This window comes from Salvia miltiorrhiza, chromosome 4 (assembly GCF_028751815.1).
Source record: "Salvia miltiorrhiza cultivar Shanhuang (shh) chromosome 4, IMPLAD_Smil_shh, whole genome shotgun sequence".
In the NCBI taxonomy this organism is placed as follows: Eukaryota; Viridiplantae; Streptophyta; class Magnoliopsida; order Lamiales; family Lamiaceae; genus Salvia; species Salvia miltiorrhiza.
The window spans coordinates 14,976,200-15,001,695 of NC_080390.1; the positions used below are offsets into that span (position 1 = coordinate 14,976,200).

The window sequence follows — 25,496 nt, forward strand, 5'->3', positions numbered from 1 at the left end:
TCGAAACTTCTTCTGGATCTTTTCATTGGTGTCCACCTATTGTGGGGCATAACGGACATGCCACAACAAATGTGGTCATACTGGGTCATAGATATCCTGTTTTGCTTTAGATTGAACATTTTCGTTTCTCTCCTCCTATCGCAGATATATAAAAAAATATATATGTAATATGTGTCCGTCTTAAAGTCATTCTAAGACAAGTTTGCTAACCACATTCTTGAGTCATTGCTTTTCTTTTGGCCTCCCACCAAAATCTGTAGATCTAGTCAACTGGAACGCAACACATGGAGTCTTTCTTGTGCGGTACAAAGAAAATCAAAGGTTTTCTTCATCGTCTTAATCTAGAGTTTACCCTCAACTGGATTTTTGGTTTCATAGCTATAACAAGCTTTACTCGAGAAAAAGTTCATCCATCTTTCGTAATTGTCGCAGCCCGATTCCCGACACTAGTGATAGTGGGGTACGAGTATCGATACGACTATTTTTAAAAGAATAAAAGATAAGAAGAATAGGTCGAACATCAAGCGGAAGCTCGCATCAAAGTATGCTAAGGAAAATCATCATAAATGAACCCAAGGGTAAAATCGTCAACGTCGTTATAACTTTTTAATTATCAGGAATTTCACGAACAAAAACAAAACGGGTATAGCTCATTTTTCATAAGGAATCATAAAATGCAGAGTATCGCAGCAAAAGGCGAATCGATTACATGTATGAAGACACATAACCGTGAGTAAATTGCTTGATTTCAAAAGAAAACAAAGTATCTCAATCCTCAAGACTCTATTAACATGAAGGCAATACGAAAACATAATTACATCGATTGAAACGTTTCCCCCACTAGCACCAGACCAATCTCGCTCCTCGCTTAGCCTGCACATTTAGCAATACATGCAGGGCATGAGTACATAATACTCAGTGAGCAAACGCCGAAAAACAAGAAATGTGCTCTTAGAGCTATAGGTTTGAAACTTGCCCCATCTCAGCAATACACAGGAATAAATTTAGCGTAAATGAACCTGTGTAAGCAGTTTTAATAATCATGATATCATAAAGAAACGACTGCAGTCAAAGATCTCAACATGTATGCACCACATCTACAACTCGTTATTATCAAAGGTACTGAGAAGTAGGCCTCCCTCTCAAGTACCGTGACCGGCCGACCCGAAGACGGCTCACAGTCACCTCTGTGCACAAAATCCCGCTTGTGGCAGGACCGAATTCGTCTCAGTAGAGGGTAACACACAAGTCATTATCAACAAAAATCGGCAAGTCAAACAGTTCTCAAATATCATTTATCTCAAAGCATTTGATAAATTCATAACATCATCAAAACAGTTTCGAAAGCTCGTATGATATATGTATACTCAAAATATTGCCCACCTGAAGACCTTACTCAAACACTCCCGTCAAAGCGGAGTTACTTACTTCCTTGCTCTGCTCGTGTCTTCAGGGATCATCGTCATCATCGAAGGTTCATGTCATAAAATGAATCTCGATTAGAACTCAACGACAAAAACTCATGCCTTAACTCATGCTCTATCTTATATTCTATCTCTTGATCGACTCTACATAAACTTTTTCACTCATTTCAAATCCTTAAGTCCAAGGATAGGTTTCAAGAAAATCATGGTTCTAAGTCTCGATTTATCTCTCATATAAGACTCGTCTAATCTCATTAAAACACTTAAGCAACATAAACACATAAGGCACATAAGAAAATACAATCAAACATCAACAAATCATGTTCTGTTTTCCCACTGACTCAACTTCAAAATTTAACACGTTCTGACTCCGACATCTTCTAGACTCCAGACTCATACCAAAAGAAAGGTATTTGAGTCTAGTTTCATTCAAAAAAAAGTATAGTCAGAAACTCCAAGTGGTTTGGGAGATATGGCGTTTTTACCACGGTCTACCATATTCGGCAGTTTTGAGCAATCGGAAACATTGATTTTTGAAAAATAGTAAACGTTGTCAAACTGAGCTTAAGTTTGGTGGATATCTAGACCATACAGTAAGGTTGATACCATAAAAATCTGGAAAGCTAGATCACACAGGAAGCTACTGAAATGAATGACTTTGTCCCCTGTTCTCTGAAATTCCCGGTAGAAATGTGCAGATTTGGTTTTGCATTTTTTAAAAATAGTAAATCAAGTCCAAATGACTTGAAATTTTACCGGTATGCTCAAGACTCATGTAGGGACATGCTGTAAAATTTTCAAAGCCATTAGACATCGACAACCCGTCGATCACAGTAGGTCAGTAGCCTACGAAAAAAAATCACCAAAACTCATCTCAAACTCTTAAATGCTCAATTCAACATTTCTTCAAAGAAAACCAATCAAAGTTCATTTTAAACACATATAACACTCAAAAACATTCAAAACATTTAAAATACTCATCATACTCAAATTAACTCTCCTCTTTTACATCTTAACTCAAATTTCAAGGAAAACGTTTCTACAAACGTATCAAGTCAATCCTCTTCTCAATTTCATGCTTAAAAACACTCAATCATTCAAAATGACCTCATACATCATATAACTCATTTTATACACATAAATCCCCTTTAATCATACCAACCAAACTTTAATAAAAACTCATATATTCACATAAACTCTCAACAAAACATGACAACTTCACAAAATGGTCATAAAGCAAATTAGACCTCATTTTATCAATTATTGACTTCTCAAAATATGAAAACTCAAAAACTCTCATAAACTAACTCAAGTCAAAATTTTACTTAGCTTCCAAAAGACTTAATCAAACATATTAAAACACCAACATCATGCTCAATTACACATATCTTAAGCCAAATCATTTATTAAACACATAGACAAGAAAGTCCCAATTTTTATTAAACTAAACTCTTTGAAATTTTATGAACTCACATGGATCTTTAATCTCATCATATATCTATTAATCTTAACCCATTTAACTCACATATAAACCATCAATTTACAAATTAGAGCATAGATACACATAGCCCTAATTTTAGTAAACTAACTCATATCAAAATCATCATTTGACATCATATACTCAATTTACTCCATCAATCATCATCATATACATCTCATAGACTCATTTACATCATCAATTTATCTATTAACTCATTGACTCAAAATTTCCCATTTTTGGGTAAACTAACTTCCATCAAAAATTCAAATCTCAAAGCATAGCTTTGCAAAACACACATCAATCATCACCAAACATATCATAGATCATTTTTCTCACCCCAATTCAAGGAAAGAAAAAGAAAATTTTTTGAAGGGTATAAGACCCATATTTTCGAAAATTTAGAGAAAAATGAAGGGGGTGGTTTTCTTGCTTCAAACTCTCAAGAATACTTATATATAATCTCAAACAAGTCTAATCTATGAATATGGAGATCACTTACCCAAACTTACACCCAAAACCAAACTTTCTCTCTCTAACTTTGAAGATCAAACTCCAAAGATCTTCTTGGATTCAAGGAGGTGGAAGTGTTTAGTGTAAGATTTAGAGGGTGATTTGTGTTTTTGGTGTGATTTTGTGAAGCTCCGAAGGTCTTGTTAATGGTTGTCAATGGTGGAAAGTAGAGAGATGAAGGGAGGGAGAAGGTGGTGATCGAAAATTTGGGGTGGAGTGAGAGAGAGAATTATCTTGAAAGATTTGAGAGGATTTTGCTAATCTTATAGAAGATTTGGCAATCTTAGTGAATATTGGCATTAATTGCCTTGATCTCTCTCTCTCTCATAATCTCTACACTCTCTCTAATCTCTACTCTCTAAATCTCTACTCTCTCAATCTCTACACTTAGTAAATTTTAGTAATTAGTCTCATACTTGGGAAATTAAAAATAAATCATGTGAGAAGGGTGATTAAATAATAATCACAAAAACTATGGAAATATTACTCATTAATAAAGTACCATAGTATAATTATTCATGTGACCAAAATAAAATAATTATAGCACTAATATTAGTGCACTCACTCAATTATAATATTCCTCATCATAGGAAAAATAATTTAAAAAATATTATGCTTGGAAAAATTTCCATAAACCGGCATCATTCGATTTCTTGGTAAAAATAAGCCGCACTTTCTTTGGAAACTTAATAAAAATTCCCAAGTGCTAAGGTTTCAAATAAAAATCATAATAATATGGTCATATTGACACACGTCACAAAATCACATAATCACTCAGTCACGTAAATTCACATAACATCACATCAAAACAGTCGGCAGACTCAAATAAGCTAGACGTCTCTTTGACCGACTCAATTTATCAAGGTTTCTCACTCTTTCTTCCTCGACTCTATTTCCAACTCATTATTCCTATTTTTCTTAATAGGACAGTCAATCTCTAATAATTCAGTATCCGGTAACTCTATTCCCGGTAGTTGGAAATAAAATAAAATCTCAGCTCAATTCAATCAGCATCTCTATCTCAACTCATTTCTCAAATCTCATCACTCTAATTCCATCATCGGTTTATTCACTCGTATCTCTATTTAAAAGACAATCTGTCTTATCTGCTCATAAAAAAAAATTAGTCTCGTATTTCGACATCTCAGTACTCTTATTAGTGTTAAGACACTATCCCACAACATGAGGAAAAGTACGGGGTGTTACAGTAATGGTTCATTTTTGTCCCCATCTCGTTTCTAGCTTCTCATCTACCAGACATTCTATTTTTCAAAGAAAAACGATCATCAATACATTCCTTTTCTCATATCACATGCGTAACACTTTTTCCATGATTCCATCGTGAAATCAGCATAGACAAAATAACTCAAGTCCTTATTCTCAAACCTTACGGTTTGTACTATAAATTGTTAACAAAAGGAGTGGTCGATAATAATCAGAGGAGAAATACTAATCTCAACTAATTTAGACACAACTGAAGGTCAATTAACCATGTTATAGTTTGGGTGACTTACTAAGTCAATATACTAACACTTCTTAGTCGTATACCTCAAAAGAATCTACTAGGGCAACTCAAAGTTGCAAAAGCTCAAATCTCAAATGATATTAAAATAAAGTGTTGCAGAAAATTTGTTCAAGATACTCAAATAAATAACCAGAGGGTAGAAAGGAGTAACTACCAGGTCGAACAAAATGACCTAGAGTGAGAACCCATCTGATTTTTAAACTGAAGTTGAAATATAGGGGTTTATAAACCCAAAAGACGTCTACTGAGATTTGGATCATGTGGACTGGCCAGGTCCAACATAATCACTTCCCAGTTACACGGGAAACATCATCCCGAACTTGGTAATTCTGGGTCTTCTAAACCCTCAAGATACTATATATAACAAAACTTCAGCTCGCAGTAAGCTAAAAGTTCAAACTTAGGATCATTTGTTCTAGACTCATATTCTGAACATTTAACATTCTTACATAAGTAGACATATTACAACATAGTAATGTAACAATCAAACCATATTCTTTCTACAACTCATCATGAAACGAAGTCAATTCGATGTTCTGTCATGTGTGAACTATCTAACGTAAAGACTATGCTTAAAAACCTTTGTAGTGTAACGCCTATCTTGAAGTTGTCTCATGCCACCTTTCGTTGACTTACTATCATCGTGGCACGTATCTTTTCAGTCTATCTTTGAGTTTTAACGAAACTACAGTCTCCCGAAGGAGACCAAAACATTCGAGGTGTTCAGTCATTTTTCTCATTCAACATATCAAGCATCTAGAATATAGGAATATCCTATTGATCCATCAATCTATGTTATTTTCCAATTATGATCAAGTAACTCATAGCAATCTATGTTCCTTGAAAAACGTGTCCATGTCCTTTCATTCGTATAATCGTATCAACATAATATGCACAAATTGTGCCATAAAAAGGTAAAGTATCAACATATCATTCATAACATGCGTTTCACAATCACATCCTTGCAACTGTTTAAAACCATAACATAATTAAACATTGTAACTTCAGTTACCTTTTCCTTTGATTGAGCGTGATGCAATGGAGTGTTGAGCGGTGTCGTTTGAACCCATATAAGTCTAGTGACTCGATCTAGGCTTTACTTTGAAGGAAAATTCTTGGGCCAGAGCAAACGAACTGCTCTGATACCACTCTGTCACAGCCCGCAATCCCTAAGGATGGCTTAACCGGGGTTATGACTCGGGAAGGGGATTAAGAAGCGGGGAAAGAAAGGGGCATTTACTTAACAATCAAACATTTTACGAAAAGAGACATTTATTATATAACACTAGGATCATAACTGATCACTTGAGCAAAAACAAGACGTTCGTTCGGGAAGGCCCGTCGAAGTGGATTACCCAACAAAAGAGTATCATACTTAAAATAAAACATTAGCATAATCAGAGTATCTTGCAGCGGAAATACGTGTGAGTTATACATATGAAGATGTATACTCAAGGTTACATTACTGTTCTACGTCACAAGGGTACATCCGCTCAACTCCACTCCATTCCATTACCCGCTCAACCTGCACATTAGGGAAAACAACATGCAGGGCTGAGTAAAAATACTCAGTGAACATATGCCGGAAACATAACATTTTATATTATTTATTGTACTGCCAACAGTAACACACAGGGTTTTACTTGAAGGACCTGTGCTTACTAAACATTTTCTTTCATTTCATAAAGTTGGATGGCCATCCCATTTTCAGTCTATATGATCCATATCTGTTTCTTTCACACACCGGGAAGGAGGCCTCCTTCCACGGACGCCAAGACCGGTCGCAAGCGACACACAGTCTCCATGAGTGTACACGTTAACCCTTACTAGCAAACCTTCGTCTAGCGTAGGGTCCGAATTCGATTTCCTTTATAGTTGGCGAACCAACACAGATAGGATACATACATAAAACATAAACATTTTTGGCAGACAATCATTTCATAAACATTTCCTTTCCTTTCATAAGAACCATTCATCAATTAATCATTTCCATAAACATTTCATTCATCATTTGAAATAATACAGTCATATCATGTCATTCATTTCATTTCGTATAAGAAGCCTGTATGCAGGGGATCTCTATATACGTGTTTTAAGAAAGCCCACCTCATTCTGTTCCCACTAGGGGCGTAGAGTTACCTCCTTCTTTAGCTTTCACTTCCCGTCTGGACCTTTATTGACGAAGAGTCGATAAGTTCGAGAAGAAAGTCGTGTAAGAAAGGAAGATTGATCTCTAAACTAAACTATCTCCTTTTTAATGATTTTAGGGTTCTAGCATCCATATTAATCTTGTCTCGTTCAAAACCTTAAACTCAAAACATCTATCACATAACTAACATTTAGGTTCGAAACCGTTTATTCGAACATCAACATGCGCATCAATCATAATTTGTCCTACTCACGCCATCAAGTTAAATATTCCATCATTTAATAACAAATCATATAATATCACATAGACAAATTAAATCATCATAGATCATTCTTTCTCATACTTAAAATAATTTATTCATTTTCAAATAACCCATATTAATAAGTCATTTGAAAAGAATTAATTAAATAAGAGTTTAACTCAAAATATTTTATTTTAAAGTTCATTTATAAATACTTGAAATAAAATAACTTCATTTATATAATTAATTTAAAGGTTAATATATAATTAAATTAATCAAGCTCAATTTAAATTAATAATTAAGAGCTCAAATAATTTAAATAGATATAAGCCCAAATTAATTAAATAAATTAGATCCAATTTTATTTATCAAGAAGCCCAAACATTTAAATTAAAAACAGGCACAAGTTCTTTAAATAAAAGAAGCCCATCAGATTTTTTTTATTTAAAAGGGCCGAGCCCAACAGATATTTATTTAAAAGGGCCGAGCCCAACAGATATTGAAGCCCAAACATTTAAAATCTAAGCCCATCAATTAATTAAATAAGGGCCCAAACACTTATTAAAATCGGCCCAAGTCTCGGCCCAACATTCAAACCCACTCCCCAAGCCCTAGCCTTTCTTTTCTTCCTTTCCTCCCTCAAAGATGCGCCTCTCACGCACACACACATAGCTTCAGCGCCTCACTCTCCCTCTCAAATCACACGCAGACACACACTCACGCATACACAGACGCGGCGCGGCTTCTCCGGCGAAGCAGCGAACCAGCCGCCGCCCGTCGACTCACCACATCTTCCTCCTCTTCTCTCATTCCCTCTGTCACACTCTCACACGCGCACGGACATGGCGTAAGCCACGCCGCCGCCGGAAACAGGACAGCAAACGCCCCACCGCGGTGCGCCGCCGCCTGCTCCTTCTTTTCCGACGAACAGCCGAAGCTACCTCCGCCTCCGTCGACCGCCGACAGCCAGGTAACCCCTATCTCCCTATTCTCATTTTTTTCCTTTTCCTCATCTTTTTCTCTTTTCTAGATTAAAAATCTGAAATCCCTCCTCTCTTTCTCTCTTGGCAGAACGGAGACAATGGCAGTTTCGCCGCCGCCGCTCCGCCGCTGGCAACTTGCCTCCGCGGCAGCCGCCTCCCTGAACCCTTCTCACACACGAATCAGGGGATTCAGCCCCGATTTCAGTCAACACATAGAAATAGGCTTTTTACTGAATTCATTTTCAAATACTGTAAATGTACTTCAATAAAGCGTACTGCACTTAAACATTCATTCATGTAATTTCAACCCTCCATTTGTATATGTAAATTCTGTTTATAACAGGCTGCATATGCACATAAAAAAATGGAATATGAGAAATTCGTATGTGTTGGTGGTTCTCTGAAAATTGACAACGAAAGGGTGATGATACCTTGAATAGGTGGATTTTTGTCTCTGCATAATTATGTGTATAGCATAAGTTAGAAATCTGCAGTGAAGAAAATTGAAAGAGGGAGAAATTTCCTTTCATTATTACCGTAAATCTTGCTGTTGAAAATGGGCTGCAGTAGTTGAAAATGGTGGTGTGAGAATGGTGAAGGGTTGGGGAAGACTTTTAAAGATATAGAATTGGAGACTTTAAAGATATAGAAAATCTTGCTGTTGAAAATGGGCTGCAGTAGTTGAAAATGGTGAAGATGGTGAAGGCGTGGGATTGGCTTTAAAGAAGAATGAGGATCGTGGAAATTCAGCTTGATTGGTATGAACATGAAATTCTTTTTCAGCATGCTTAGTATGACTGAAATTCTTCAGCATGCTGAGTATGACTGGGGAATTTCTTCAGCATGCGTAGTATGACTGGGGAATTTCTTCAGCATGCTTAGTATAGTTCCAACTTAATCATCAAAATATCTAAGAGATTAATACATTAATCATATGGTTCCAAACTCATTTAAATACATTGACACATACAAGACTAATTCTTATTTGAAGTATAAAATCCATTTGGGCTTGTCAATTTAATAAATTAACTAACCACATGGATCAACTTTAGTAATTAATAAAAATTCATATTTAACACTTCAATGTTAAATCCTCATTAATAAATTAATGGACTCAAAATATATTTTGAGTGCATCGTCCACTGAAAATAAAAATAAAAATAAAAATAAATCATCACGTATATAAATCATCAAATTCATATAAGTTCGTATTTTATTAATGGATGCCGAACTCTAATTATCATAATAAATCCTTAATCAGTCATTAGAAGATTTTAAATCCTCAATTAAAAGTCGGGTCATTACAAACCTTTCCTCCGATGTTGTTGACCAGTCTTTTCGATGGAAAGTTGCTCATCATGGGAGACTGCATCATGCAGTTCTTGACTGTTTCTTCCAGCTTGTGATTTAGCCTCTTGATCTCATGTGATGCTCTTTCACATTCTGAGTTGGAGATTCTGAGCTCTTCTTCCAGTCGGCTGTTCTCCATGATTAGCTGATCAAGACAAGTTTCATCCGGAAAGTAGATGATTGTCTGATTCTTAGCTCGTTCATCATTGATCTCCTTGTCCATTTTCTGATTCTGCTTGAGGAGATCTTCGAACATTTTCCTCAGCTGACAGTGATCAGTCATGAGCTGTTCAAACTCGTCAGTTTCATCGGATGAGCTATCTCCAGATTCTGAGTGGTCTCCTGAAAGCATCAGGAAGTTATCAGTAAAAGGAGTTTTTGAGTGAGAGTTTACCTCTGAGCCATTCATTCCATTGTCGTAGCTGTTGTCAGCCACGTTTTCTGATTCATTGGCCATCAGGGCTCGGCTCTCATCATCTGAGCTGGAACTGTCAAAGTCGGATGATTCTGATGTGTCCTTGGAAGAGTCAGCATCGTCAGCAACCATCGCTTTCTTCTTCGAAAAGCTACGATCTTTCTTAGCTTTCAGTTCTCTGCGCTCAGCTGGAGTCAGATCAGGGCATTCATGTCGAAAGTGCCATTTCTTTCTACATCCAAAGCATTCCATATCTTTGATGTCGTAAACGGATGACTTCCTTTCTCCGCTTCGATCTGTGGAATGTCTGGAGTTGCCTTCTCTTTCTTTTCCTTTGTAGTGCTGCTTGTGGAACCTTCTGTACTTCCGGAACTTGGACTCCATCTTGTTGAATCTTTCAGTCAACAAAGCATATTGACTGAAGAAGTCCTCTGGGTTGAGTTCCGTTGGTTCCTTGATCTGCTTCTTGCCTTCTCTGGTTGAGGCTTTCAGTGCTACTCCTCTTGAGGTTGATGGACCATCTTCGTCTGATCCTCCAGCCTTCTTGTTACCAAGATTTCTCAGAAGGTCGAACTCATTTGCCATGAGATCGGACAAAAGCTTGTTTGTCGGGAGCTGACTGAATCCTGGCTTATGTTGATGAGCGACTGAGTAGATCTTCCATTCTCCACGTGGCAGTGCTCGAAGAATCTTCAGGTTGATTTCTCGTTGAGTGTATTTGTCTTTGGAAATGGATTGAACTTCATTCAAGATAAGATTGAATCTTTGTTCCATTTCCTCGACAGATTCATTCTTGAGCATGAGGAAGGAGTCGAACTTCTGGTAAGCTATCGATAGCTTATTCTCCTTGATTTCCTCGGAACCTACGCACATTCTTTCCAGAATGTCCCACATCTCCTTTGCAGTTCCGCACTTGATGATCTTCATGACATGCTTATCGGGAACAGTGCCGGAGATGATGCTTTTGGCGAGATTGTCTAACTCATCTTGCTTCTTTCCTTCTGTGGTGAAGTCTGCCTTTGACTTGGGCTGGACCTCATCGTAAGGATCCTGATGGAGATCATTAGGAACCCTTTTGACAGTTTCGGTGATGGTGATCGGTCCGCTGGTGATGACTTCCCACATTCGGCAATGCTGGGCGGTGAGGAAGCTTTCAAGCCGAAACTTCCATATGTCGTATTTTTCAATACTAAACATAGGTAGAGAAGATAATCTGTTGTGGTTAGTCTCCATCAAAAAAGAGAGAACAGATAACAGCAGATAGAGCAAATAGCAAGCACAAAAAGAAAGAGTAAAACTTTTTCGAGACATTTAAGAAAAAGGATCTAGTTCAAATAGAATATAGTCAGATGCAGATAGTTCTTGCGAACAACCTGCTCTGATACCAATTGTTAGGTCCTGAGGGTCTCGAATAGGTGTATGGGGGGGAGAATACACCTATAGGCTATTTTTGACTTAATCTACTGACCTCAATCAGAGGGATCTCAGTCAGAGATCAAAACGAAACTTTGCACGCAAACAAGGACTCATGTTTTTCTGAAATCAGTTTTGACCAACAGGGTTGACGACTGATACTGAAAGCTCTTCAGTAATGAGTTATCAGTTAAGTTACTGGAACTTAACTGATCCAAGTAAGGGCTTCAGTCGTGTTTGCAAAGATAGAGATGATATCACTCTTCCTTACTATCAGATGATAGTTCAGTCAGATTGATATCATACACAGCGGAAATTAAACTTAGTTTCGTAATAGCCTCGGTGGAGCAGGTTGTTGGATTAAGGTTTCTCTTTGCTGTTATTCAGTGTTCAGTTTTATCAATTGAAATAGCGCAAGTAAGAATGTAAAACTGAAAGCTGTAAATAACACAAAGACTTTTACGTGGTTCGGAAAAACCCTTTCCTACATCCACGGTTGGTTGATCAGACCAACAATCCACTCTGCAAATGCTTCACTGGTGCACTGCAAACCGTACCCGTGTGCTTGCCTGGTGCACACAACCGTAAACTGAAGAAAACCCTTCTTCAGTACCCACACACCTCGCGTAGGATTTCCCTGCTAAGCACACCTCGTGCTCAGACTTTTCACTCAGAGTTCAGAGTACCTTCCTGAACTCCGAACCACTCAAACACTCTTATGGGGAGGAGGTTTGAACGAGTGCCAACTATACTTACAAAGAACAAGTTATTTGAAGCAAGTTTGACCTTTGGTTTCTGGGTAAACAGATATATGCCTAGGGTCTAAGAGAATGTATGTAATCAGTAGTGACTGATTTTGGCTTTGGAATTCTCTTCTTCGATTCAAGCTTTGGGGCGGTTAAGCTTTAGGCTGAGTAGCAATTTTGGCAGAGCTTCAGCTTATGTCGTTGAATCGGTGAAGGTTGAAGTGATCCTCGAGCGCTATTTGTAGGAGAACTCATAAATAGATCCGTTGGCGTAAATCGTCCTCAAGATTTCTTCCGTTGGAGAGCAATTCGAATTTGGGCTGAGGCTTCAATCTTCGAGGTTCCTTGTCTGTGTGGAAACGACTCTCTTTGATGGACAGGAGATGTGACATCTCTGAAAAGTAACCACCAGATAGGAATGACCTCTGCAGAGACAAGATATTCTGAGATCTCTGCATTTAATGCGGCTGTACTTGTGCGTACGTGGCTTCCTCTGAACGTTGGAAGATCAGTCCTAGGAGGAATGTTCAACTGATACTTGACTTTAGTATCAGTCCTTTGCGCGCATTAAATAATCAGTCTTCAACTGATTCTTCAACTGATACTTCAGTTGGTATCTGCAGTCTTCAGTCTTCGTTCTTCAGTCTTCAGTCTTCGACACCGCAACTAAACTAGAAACGAACTCTAACACTTGAGTTCTAAACGATTCTAGTCTATTACATATAAGTCCTATGAATTTTGGTATCATCAAAACAAGGGTTAGGATATTCCACAAGGTTCCCAACAGTAATGATAAAAAAAAATTAAAAATTAAAAAATAAAAAAGAGAGGCAATTTTCAATTGAAAATCAATTTCAAATCAATTTTAAAATTTAGTGACAATTTTATAATTATGATAAAATTGAAGATTTATTTATAAATTCTATTCTTTTTTTATTTCCTTTTCTTTATCTTCTTTTTGTTTTCTTTTAGTATTTCTTTATAAAATTATGAAATTCAATTAATTATAAAATATTCAATATATATATAAATTAAATATCACGACAAGAGCTTTAATTTGATACTATATTTTATGAAGATATTTTATTTAAAATGTAAAATTTATATTTATAAAAAAAATTCTCTCCACTCTCATCTTTTTTTGAATAAATCTATTTTTTTTTTCTATTTTCATCTTTTTAAACTTTTTTGCCTTTTCATAATAGCAATTTTTATTATTGTTAATTCTTCTTTATTGTTTTTTTTCAATATTCAACTCAAATATATTCAGTTAAAATTAATATTTTATTATATTTTTAATTAGTATAATTGATTTTATAACAGTTTTATATAAATATAGAAAATATAAAAACGTTCACGTGCGTTGCACGAGGTGCAAATACTTATATAAGTAAACTAACAAAACTATGAATGTCCTAAAAATGAATTAAAAAAATCAATGTTGCAATTTCATGTATGAATGTTTATCTAATCAATTAAGCACAACTTTTTAAAAAAAATGAATCAAATACAACTTCAGAAAATGTTAATATAGTGATGTATTATGCATGAATTAATTGTTGAGACTATGCAGTAACGGCTAGTTGGAGGGTGGAGAGAGACAAAGGCTAAAAATGTAAATTCGAAACGGCATTTTGGCGTCTCTGCTGATGAAACAAGCAGATGAGCTGCAGCCATGGACGCTCAGCATCCGAGCCAGGGCAAAACGCTTCCATTTCAATCTCAAGTATTCGAAAACCTTCCCCATTTGCAAACTCTTCCGCCTCTCGATCCGCTTCAAGCTCCGCCCTTTTACATTCAAGTTCGAATCGAAACCCGGACCCGCATTTTCCTTGAAACGGGAATGTCTTCGGATATTCAAGGGTTTTCGCCGCAAACGATCTGGAAAGAAATGGATTGTCAAAACATGGCTCGCTCGTCGTGAGGTACCGATTTCGCCTCATTTTTAATGTCAATTTCATCTCGCGCTGCGTATCGATTAATGAATTTGCTTTTTTCTGGGTTGAAATTTGAAGAATTATTGGTTTGGGAGAAGAAAATTTCGTGCTTGGTTTTGGGTTCTGCTTTTCGCGGCCGTGGGCTGCTTCGTGATTATGCAGCTGCGCTCTTATTTCCGTTCAAGATTTCTGTGGAATTTTTTTTGGATGATTTGGAACTATGCCATTCCTGCCCCTTCTGCTTTATTCCACCAATTTTTCAAGGTAATTTATTTTTATTATTATACTAGCTTGCAATCTTTTCTCTTTTTTATATTGTAAATTGAAAAAAAAAATCAATATTTTTCAGGTGATTTTCGCTGGGTTTTCTGGATAATCCGGATTAGTCGCTCTTATCATTAAACACTTTATATCACACACTATTTTGTGATTGGTATCATGTACTAGTTATTTTATTTTATACTGGAGTATTATTTAATTTTGAAATCTCGAGTGCGTGTTAATGTGTTATACTATCAGCGATTTTAAAATAATATTTGATGGATGATAATTCATGCATTAAATTTGTATCGTTTACACCTCTATTTGCATTCCACATTTGACATCATCATGTTTTTCTTTGAATTCATGCATTAAATTTGTGCTGTTTGAAATTTGTGAGCAGTTTTTCAAACAGTATTTTCTCTGTAGCTCATGGTTGTTTTTGATTTTGGAATTATAGTTTTTGGGGGGGCTGAATCTTTGTATATTCGGTTGTATACATTGAATGTTTTGGGAAAAAAAAAATCTATGGATTTTTGTGTTGTGGTTTGAGTTTTGAAGACTCTATGAATTGAAATTTTCTGCTTTGGTCAATTTAGGCTATTTTTTCTGCGGCGCCTTAAGATAAAATGCTGTCTTTTGATCATTATTCTTGATCAAATTAGTACATTGACTTTCAAATACTACTTCTGAAAATACTATGAAGATTATACATTTGAAAATGAGAATAACTACTATTATTGTTTACAATTTATTATTATAAACATAAACGATAGATATGTTTTAAATCTGTGTGCGATCATTATTCGTTTTAAATATTGGTGTATTGTGTGATAGTTGTAATATAATTAAACATAATACAATTTGATTGGTCGAGCCACATTGAAGGTAATGCTTACTTGGAAGTAAAAAAACTAACTTCGAGGATTAAAAAGCAATAAGTTTTGGTGATTTCTGTGTTTGTCAAATGTGGTTTTGATCGAGATTGATCAGACCCTTAATCAAATTTATTATATCATTATAAAAATAAAATAAAAATTAGGGTCTTTATTAATTCAAAAAAAAAAAAAAAAATTGGGGTCTTTATCAACTATCAAGACTAGTAGTACTAGCAGCAGCAAAGTGTGATCATACGATTTACCTTATCCGAATATAATAATTGAGGCATTACAAATGAGGTAGAAAAATTAATACTCCACATAATAAAATAGGCTACGCATATTGGTGGATTTAAAACCACATAATAACTAGGCATATAAAGGTCAATCCATTATATTCATTTTCAAAATAACTAGCGAGTCGCCGTCGAAATTCGACGAAAATCTATTACTATTACATAATTTTGTGATGTTTTATTTTATTAAAATAAAATATTAAATAAATTATTTTAAAATAAAAAATATTTGATATTTATTTAAAGTTGATTTAAATTATTGATCTATAAAATATTAAGAGATAAAATGTTGGTCTACTACATTTATTTGAATTTTATTTAAATTAGATGTATGTGGCTGCAATCAATTACTAAAAAATATTAAAACAAAATGAATTAAATAATACATTAATTATGACTTCAGCTTTCAAACTTTGAATACATTTTTAAATTTACAATTACCTTTTAATTTATCAAAAATTTTATCATACACACGTTAGTTGTTGTGTCATGCGTATGACCATTCTCATTTGATACTAAAATCTTTAGACCTGTTTTTCTAGTTACTCTTGAGATTTCCACGTACAGTTGTTCATGACTGAAAATAGGTTTCAGTATGTATAACCATATGCTCGAAAGAGATTGTCTCTAACTCTTGCTTATTATCATAATAAAACAAAAATTCTCAAGGAATTGCTCTGGAACCTAGCTGACAAATTTTTTTGTGAAATCAGATGGACTTATAATCATTCTAGTTATAAGAAACTTGTTACCCACATTTTTTTCCTAAATTTTGTTTGCCTTTAATTATGTGTTCCCCAAGTTAAGTACTATCAGTCTAGTGCTATTGCATAGATAAAAAAAATACATTTAATCGCTTCTTTATATAGAAATAATATTCATTTGATTGGAATAAAGATCATTTGAATAAATTATGCATGCTAATATAATTTATTAGATTATATATTGCGATTAAGAGTGTCTTACATGCAATCTCATCTTCTTAGTTAACTTGAGAACTTAACACGTATTCGTTAGTTTAAGATGAAATTATGATGGCATGCACGATATCAAACCGACTTCCCTTAGGGATCACAGAGAGTATATGTCGAAAGTCGCCTCCTAAAACAACCACCAAACCTTCAAAAGGTCTTTTAGCCCTATCGGAAGATCTCATAATATAATTCAAAGCAGTATCTGTGAGTAATCGGTGCCTCATCCCAAATAATAAATTTTATTTTCTTGTGACACGTGTATCTCTCATCCTATAGATTGGAAATACATTATTATAAAGCTTTATACGACTAACATGATTTTTTGGGCATCTTTTTAAGCACTTTGAATTCACCATGCAAGGTGTTTTTTTTTTAGTAATATTTTTCTTGCTTTTCAAATGATTTAGTTGTTCATATTTTTATGATCTAAGGGTCGGCTGGATGTAACAGATCAATTGTAACCTTTGTATTTTCATCATGGTGTATCGGTCCACTAATTTTTCCTTCATGATATATTTAAAAACTAAATATCTAAAAAATCATTATATAAATATTCTAATAAAATAAATTATATCCTACGTGGCATCGTATAATCACTCCATTATAATTTTCCTCAATTCTCATCCATTCTTATTTTTTTAATTTTTAATCACTTTCCATATCCAAAAACTATTAAATATCTAAAAATCATTATATCAATATTTCACTGATCAATAAAATTTTATTTATATCTATTCACGAAAAATAGAAAGTACGCAAGTATTTGTAATTTTGAGGTTGTAATGATTTGTAATATTATACTTCATGATATTCAACTTTGCAATTTCAATTTAAAAACGTACATGATTTACTTTAATATATATGACTTTGATGTTATTAATTCTATTTATATGTTTTAGATTTGAATTTCATAAATTAATTTTATGTTTAACAAACATAAAGATTTGAACATGTTGTAAGTTATCTATAGGTTTGTATGATTATTTAATGGTGTAGGATTTTTATTAATAAGTTTATATAATTATTTAATAATTTTTAGATGTAAAGATTGATTACAGATTTATAAATAAATAAGAATAAATTAGAATTGAGGAAAATTGAAATAGAATGATTTTTATATAGTTAATGATTTTTTTTAGATATTTTTCACTTGATCCACCGAAAAATATGTTTTAAAATTTTATTTTATGCATATTGATGGCCAATATTATAGTATATATCTTTGTTTAATAGTAGTATGTATTTTTGTTGTTTAAAATTAAACGCACAATAAATAGATATATACTTTAATGGCATGATGAAATTTCGTTGAAATAGAAAAATATTACTAGTTTTTTTGAAATTTTTGGATTTATTCTATTCAACAATATTATATCGAAATTCTCAAAAGGAAGAATGGTTGAGTCGAAGTTATTGGAGTTTATCATTTGATAATTTAGAATTTTTCAAAAAGAATAATGGTTGAATTGGAGTTCTAGCATATATATTACTCCCTCCGTCCGCCAAAAGTATGGCACTTTGGCCGGGCACGGAGATTAATAAAATTGGTGATGATGTTGATGTAGTGGAGAAAGGGTCCCACCACTTTTTGAGATGTGTGGTGGAGATTGATTTTGGGGTGGGTTTTTTGTAAATAAAGAGTGTTTGTAAGGATAAAATATAAATGTGGATGGTGGGACCATGGCTTAAAAAGGAAAGTGGAATACTTTTTGCGGACGCCAAATATAGTAATTGTGCCATACTTTTGGCGGACGGAGGGAGTATTTAATAGATATCGAAATTTATTATTTAGAAAAAATAAAAATAAATGAGAATTGAAGAAAATTGAAATAGAGTGATTATATGATATGATAGAATTTATTTTGCTTTTAATATATATATAGATTAGGAAAAGTCGAAATATAAATCTAAAGTCGATCCAAAGAAAAAGACGGCAGGGCCAGCAGAAGGCGGCAACCTTGCAAAGAAATAATATTACCACTATAAAAAATTAGAGTTTTCATGATTACTGAATTATAAAAAATATATATTCTAAAGTAAATCTATTAATGGATTACATGTGTTTAAATCTTTCAATCTTAAATATCCGATCATCAGCCAATCGCTTTGTCGTAGAGTCAAAGCCCCATCTTGTAAGTATCTTTGACTACACAGAAAAAAACTAATCAATATTGATAATAAAAAAATAATACAAGCACAATATATTAATATGCACAATATACGTATATTTATTAATTATATGGAAAAAGGAGAAAATATAAATATGTCACGACATTTCTATACTTTGACTAGGCTGTCACTTCAATCGAGGCCCTTCTTTGTTGAAAATTGATAGCGGTGTTTGTTGTGGGAATTCATTGACTATAATACCCCTCAATTCACCTCTAAATTTGTGGAGAAATGTCTTCTATGCCCCCAAATTATTCTTCTATGAGAGGACACGAATTTTAAGAAAATAATAGAAGATGTGTATAAAGTAGAGAAAAGATCTCATTGAAATTGAATTGTTAGTTAATTAATAAAGTGTTAATATATAAGAGTAGCCACTTTTATATAGTAAAAATAAATTTTATCAACTAATATAAAAACTTAAAAAAATACCCACATTTACCATTTTACCCTTACATATAAAATTTTACAAATATCCACTGTTCATTGGTTGTGAATTCAACTCGAATTCACAACTAAATTCAAGTATTGGTTGTGAATTCGCGTGAATTCACAACCGATAAAACTTGAATTCACAACCAACATTATTTCAAATTGTGCATTCACAACCAATGAAACTTGAATTCACAACCAACACTATTTCAATTGTGAATTCACAACCAACGCTGATAATTCAGTTGTGAATTCATAAACCTGGTTGTGAATTCAAGAACATTTGTACAAAATTGTGCGATTTTCATCAATTTCTTCGTTACTTTTATATTTTTTCGATTACATTCAATTGAATTAGGGAGAAATTTATCCAATCTGCAGAAATTCATTCCAATCATTCTCATCGGGCATCAAAATTCATCTCTAAATTCATCCCTAAATTCAAAATTCATTCTAGAACAAAGCTTCATCAAAATTCAAACTTGATCCCTAAATTCAAATGAAAAATTATCACAAAATTAAAGCTTCAAATTTGGAGAAGAGTAGAGAGGAAGAGGCGGCGCCGCCTTCACTGCTGCTACTGATAGATCAGAGACAAGATGAGAGAAAAAGGAGAGAGAGAGAAGAGAAAGAACGAGGCGGCGATGGTGAGGCTCGAGATCTGATCGCCGAGATCGATGACCTTCTCCAGAGCCTCGACCGCGGCGAGGGGGCGGACAGCGGCGGAGGTGCGTGTAGACAGAGGAAGAAGGAAAGAGAGACCGCGCGGCGGCAACGCCGAGATTGGAGATGAGGAAAGGAAAGCGCGGTGACAACGCCGATGTCGCCATGGCCGTCCTCGACCGCCACCGCTGTGCTCCAGTCGATTCGCCGCCTCAATGGCCGCCCTCGGCCGCCACCGCCGTGCTCCATTCGATCCGCCGCTTCAATCGCCAGAGAGAGAGAGCGCTGAGGAATGAGAGAGAGAGGAGAGAGCGGGTAGAGAAAGAGAGAGAAAAATGAGAGAATGAAATAAAATTAGGGTTTGCCCATTTATATAGAGGGTAATTTAGTCCTTTAACACAAAAAGTGGGTATTTTTTTATGTTTTTATTTGAGTGGGTAAAATTTATTTTTACTATATAAAAGTGGCTATTTTCAAAATCCACTCATTAATAAATGGTGTGTGAGATGGGCTTTTAGTAAATATTGTCTGTAAATGGAGTAAAAGTATAAAGGTATATGTCCGAAAATGAAAAACCACACTTATTGTGGACGTACGAAAATAGCAAAAAGACCACACTTATCCTGGACGGAAGGAGTAATATTTTATTCGTCCACTAAATAAGTATTTATTTGAAGATAACACGAGTTTTAAAAAATTGATTAAATGTATATGTGTTAAATAAAGATCTCACTTTTTATTGTTAGTGAATTATGTGAGATATGGTTACCAAAAAAGAAAATATGCACTCATTTGATGGACAAATTAAAAAAAAAATATGAATATTCATTTGGTAGACGGGCGGAATATAACATACATACTCTCTCAATTCCACTAACACATGATCCACTTATTTTCGACAAGAAAATCAAAAAAAAATGTAAATTTTAAAAAATGATAGGACCCGCAACTTTCAATAGTTATATTGTCTTTTAGTGGGATAAAGGACTTTTTTGATAAAAGTTTAATTGTGAACGGATAAAAAAAAGTGTTAATTATCTTCAAAAAAGTAACAATTATCTTAAAAAGAAGCGTAATTCACATTCATTGGCATATAAATCCACCCCATTAATAGTTTTACAATGTATATTTATCTAAGTTTAATTTTTACTTTTTGCCCTCCAAACATAAAAAATTCACCAAAATCTCTTCTAAAAGGAAAAGTGTTAAATGTAATCGATATTTCTTTAACAAATGAAACAAGTCTATATGAAACAAAAGTTTAAATTTTCAATATTTACAATATTATGGACGATGAGAGTATTAAATTTAATCAATTATTATTAATATGACACGTGTACATTAATACATAGAAATGTTAATAATATTGATAAAATCTCATATGTCATCACATTAAACCTTATAAATAGCATAAAAATTTAGCCTATGATGCATCAACTTTCAATCCACCATATGCCTATATGTAAACAAACAATACAACTTAGCAAAAAGATGTTGATAAATTTAACAAAGGTTCAAGGGCATTAAAGTGATTTGGAGGAATTGTCCTAAAAAGAAATGTGAGGTCAAAAGTGTCCAGAAATGATGGATAGACAATTCATTGGTGTATGGAATGAAGCCCAACAATAATGATTTTCTTTGTAGATGGGGTTTTGGTTTGACCACTGCTGCTTGCTTGCTCCCATATATATATATATATATATATAGTATATACTGTGTATATATATTCATTTTTTTTTAATCTATTCTGCTTCTACTCTCTCTCTCTCTTACTATTTACTTTTAATAATCACCACATTCCTTCACCCCTCTCTCATCTCCCTCTCAAAATTCCTCACTGCATTTCCACATTTGTATTCATTTGACTTGCCTCTAGGGTTTTTCTATTTCCACCAAATTTTAAGTTGCAACTTGTCCAGATTTGAAATTTCACCTCATGGGTGCCTGTATATTCCGTGGAATTAAGTAAATATCCAATTCCTCCCCCAAAAGGGTTCAACTTTCAGCTGAATTTCGCCTCCCGGTTAGTCCTTTTTTTCTTTTTTTTTTCTTTTTTGAATTTATCTTTCGTCTAGGGATTGCCATTTCGTGATGAATTGCTCTGGAATTTGGGCGGGGGAATCTAACTAATATACTTCTTTTAATTTGCTTCACATTTCTTTTTTAATCTATATTAGTTGTGATTATTGTTCTTGGTGGAAATCTGGATCTGGACTCGATTTCGGTTTAACTAATTCTGTGCAGTATTTCTCTGCGTGGTTGTTTGTGTCTACCCAACGAGCTGGAGTAAAACATGCCACGTTTTTAATTTGCTTCACAAATCTTTGCTATATGTGATAGAATTCAATTAATTTGAGTCGCGAAATAGACTATAAATGTATTGAGGAATGAATGGGAATCAGTTTGAGCAAACCAACGATTTTGGGCATTGTCATTAGTGAATTTTACTCTGCTGAAGTGTATGCCTGCGAGATCAGATCATCGTTAAACGACAGAAATGCTCGTTCGCTGAAATAGCAAGTACATTTAGTGCTCGTTTGGTTCAAGTAGAGGAATGGAAAGGAAATGGAATCAAATAAAGGAGTGGAATGGTAACAATAATTATTACTTTTATTGAGTGTTTGGTTTAACAATGAAATGAATCATTAGTAAGAGATTCCCTTTCTTTTGTTTCCCCTCTATTTGGAGAGGTAACAAATTGGGTGATTGGGTTACCCTCAAGTAAGGGTAATGGTTAACTCATTATCCAAACCAAACAAACAAGTAATTGATTCCCTTTCCAACCTCTAAAAACACCCAACCAAACGAGGGCTTAGTCTTTGTTTTGCAGAATTCTGTTGAGCAATTATGTGTTAACCTTGCATTTAGATTTTGCTCATTACTTAAATATGTCGCTGTCTTTGCTGTAGGAAAGTTAAGATTTAAAACTTCTTGATAAGCTAGGAGTTATAGCTCTTATATGGTTAAGTGCATGAGTTTGTCCCCTTCTTTGAAATCTCAGTCTCTTGTTGCAGAATTTTGATACTTTGTAAGCAGGATGGAACTTTTTTGATCGTTTGGTAATGAGAATCAGATATATAGGTTGCCAGCATATTAAATGCCTTCCATATGTTTTGCATTGGCAGGTACTTGCTTCTTCAAGTTGGAATATCTTTCTCTTGCAGCATGGGTTGCTTTACAGTTTTAAAGAGTAAGAAGAAGAAAACTGAGCAGACAATCTATGTTAAACGTGTAAATCCGCAGGAGCATTCCCCAACTGCATTGCCTGAACCCCAGTCCCAGACACGTTCTTTACAGTCTGCACCACCAAGCTTTAAAACCAGAGTAAAACCTGTTCAGTCTAGTGCTAGAGTAAGCAGTAGCAGGGCACGAGCATTATCAGCACCATCAAGTCTTGATGCTGCAGAACAAGATGCACTTGCATCTACAGAATGCGAGGAGCAAGAAGAGCCTAGGAGTCGCTTTGGGTCAATGAAAGAATATAATTCACCAAGTCCTCAACCTCTTCCTCTTCCGTCACCCCGTGGCACGAATTCTTTTAAGGCTACAACAAGCTTCAAGATGATAAATTCTAGTGGCCCACTTGATATGTCTGGGCCGCTTCCGCTTCCTCCTACTTCACATCCAACTCTGGCAGCTAAAGGAACGCTTGTTAACTTTTCTTATGAAGAGCTTGCATCAGCTTGTCATAACTTCTCTCCTGAGAGATGTATGTCTGAAGGTCTCTCTTCTGTCATCTACCGGGCTTCTTTTGCAGAGGATGCATCTGGATCAAGAAAACTTGAAGCCACTGTAACCCGTCTTCACCCTTGCAATCAGGTAAAGTTTGTTGGATTTCATATGTCTAGTTTGGTATTTCTACCCAGGTTATTTGTTGAAGTTCTTGCATATCCTCTCTGCTTGATTGGAGAAATATTCACTGGGCATTGGTTGCTTTGAGTTTGTGGGTGATGAGACCTTTTTTATAGAGATAGGGACTCTGTCGCTGATATGTACTGGAATAGAGATGGAGAGCCTATTACCCTTCATTGGCAAGCTTCTGTCTACATCGAAGTTTTTGTCTTCCTGCAAGCTCTTGTGTCTGTTGTATTAGTTCTGCCTTCTGTGTAGAGATATCTCCTGTATCTTTTAGTCATGCACATTTAGTCTGACATTATCATGCTTTTCCAGGGGTTGAAGGAGTTTGTGAATGATGTGAATACTCTTGCTTCTTTGCAACATCCATACCTCTGTAAATTGATTGGTTTTCATGCTCGTGAAGGCTCAGACCACAGGATGTTGGTCTATGAGAGGCTATTTCATGGGAGCTTGGATAGGCTTCTATATGGAAGATCAGACGGTCCACCCATCGACTGGAATAGTAGAATGAAAGTTGCTTTATGTGCTTCACATGGTCTAACCTTCCTACATGAGGAAGGACCCTTTCAGGTAACTCAAAATATGGCCGTTACATCCACTCCTCAAATGCTATGTTTTGAGACATGTGAACTGTCATTGGTCCTTGTTTTAATCAATTGGCTACTATCATATAGTAAACTTATGCTTTTGCTCCCTGACAGGCGATGTTCCATGAATTTTCAACTGCAAATATACAGATCGACAAAGATTTTAGCGCAAAACTTTCTGGATATGGTTGCATAAGCCACATCCCAGAGGGGGATATCTCCAGCGGCTCAGTTGTAAGTGCTATAGCTACCTTTTTCTAGTGCACGGTATCAATGGGCTCTAACTCGATTGCATCTTGCTGAAATTACCCATTGCTTGTTTCAGGCTGTGGCAAATCTTTCACTGGAGACACTGGAGAGGGGTTTGCTTACCCCGAAGAGTAATGTCTGGAGTTTTGGTATTGTGCTTCTTGAATTGCTTACGGGCAGGAAAAATCTTGATAGCCGGCATCCAAAGGAAGAGAGGAATCTAGTGAAATGGAGTCGGCCGTTCCTGGCTGATGATTGTAGATTGTCGTTAATAATGGATCCTCAGCTAAAGGGCCGTTTCCCTGTGAAAGCAGCTCGGACAGTAGCTGATATTGCTCAACGATGTCTCCTAGTAGATCCTTCGGAGAGGCCGACCATGAGAACCGTTGTGGAGCATCTCAAAGCTATACAAGACATGAAGTACACCTCTCGATTTCCTCTGCAAGAGCCAGGATCGATTAGTCAGAAGAATATGTCAAGATCACCTAGTCTGAATGGGATCATCACTCCGCCAACTAGATCAAATTGTTCTCCTACGCCTCCAACGAGACCATCCGTGACCCCTCCAAGTCTCCACGCGCTGCCCTTGGCTCTACCTCCTAGAACAAGTTCGTCTTCGTATTCATTGGAGGAAATTGATCGACAGGAAAGCCGGAGATCATCATCCTCAACTGTTCGTAGATCTAGTGTGGAAGGATTTTGATAGTTAGTGAGAATTTTTTTATATTTTATTTTCCTTTTCTCCTTTTACCATTATGAAATGTGATCTTACATATTATATAGAAGATAATGATATTTTCACATAGTTGGTCAGAAATTATTGGGGTGCCGGCCCCAGTTTTTTTGTATATAAAGTTCTGTTCGCTTGCGATGGAGCTGCTTTCTGCTGGCTCCGATGCTGTTGTTGATGATTATATGCTATTTTCCTCTCTCTCTCTCTCTCACACACACACACA

General features: G+C 35.2%; 2 protein-coding genes and 1 long non-coding RNA gene across 3 annotated transcripts; 2 read left to right on the forward strand and 1 right to left on the reverse strand.

Annotated features, from left to right (window-relative positions):
• Window positions 1-631: 631 nt before the first annotated feature.
• Window positions 632-4,601, reverse strand: LOC131019785 (uncharacterized). Its single transcript, XR_009100457.1, has 3 exons — window positions 3,404-4,601; window positions 1,384-1,447; window positions 632-873 (listed from the first exon to the last, which is right to left on the reverse strand). It is a non-coding gene; the product is annotated as an uncharacterized LOC131019785 (long non-coding RNA).
• A 9,145-nt stretch (window positions 4,602-13,746) lies between these two features.
• On the forward strand, window positions 13,747-14,736 carry LOC131019786 (uncharacterized). Its single transcript, XM_057948348.1, has 3 exons — window positions 13,747-14,161; window positions 14,252-14,437; window positions 14,523-14,736. Exons 1-3 carry the CDS (start codon window positions 13,886-13,888, stop codon window positions 14,547-14,549), a joined length of 489 nt encoding a protein of 162 aa, XP_057804331.1. The 5' UTR covers window positions 13,747-13,885; the 3' UTR covers window positions 14,550-14,736.
• Window positions 14,737-21,572: 6,836 nt separating this feature from the next.
• LOC131019788 (probable serine/threonine-protein kinase PBL11) lies at window positions 21,573-25,454 on the forward strand. Its single transcript, XM_057948356.1, has 5 exons — window positions 21,573-21,869; window positions 22,972-23,665; window positions 24,017-24,274; window positions 24,406-24,525; window positions 24,617-25,454. The coding sequence occupies exons 2-5, from the start codon at window positions 23,012-23,014 to the stop codon at window positions 25,241-25,243; spliced, it is 1,659 nt and encodes a 552-aa protein (XP_057804339.1). The 5' UTR covers window positions 21,573-21,869; window positions 22,972-23,011; the 3' UTR covers window positions 25,244-25,454.
• Window positions 25,455-25,496: the final 42 nt, after the last annotated feature.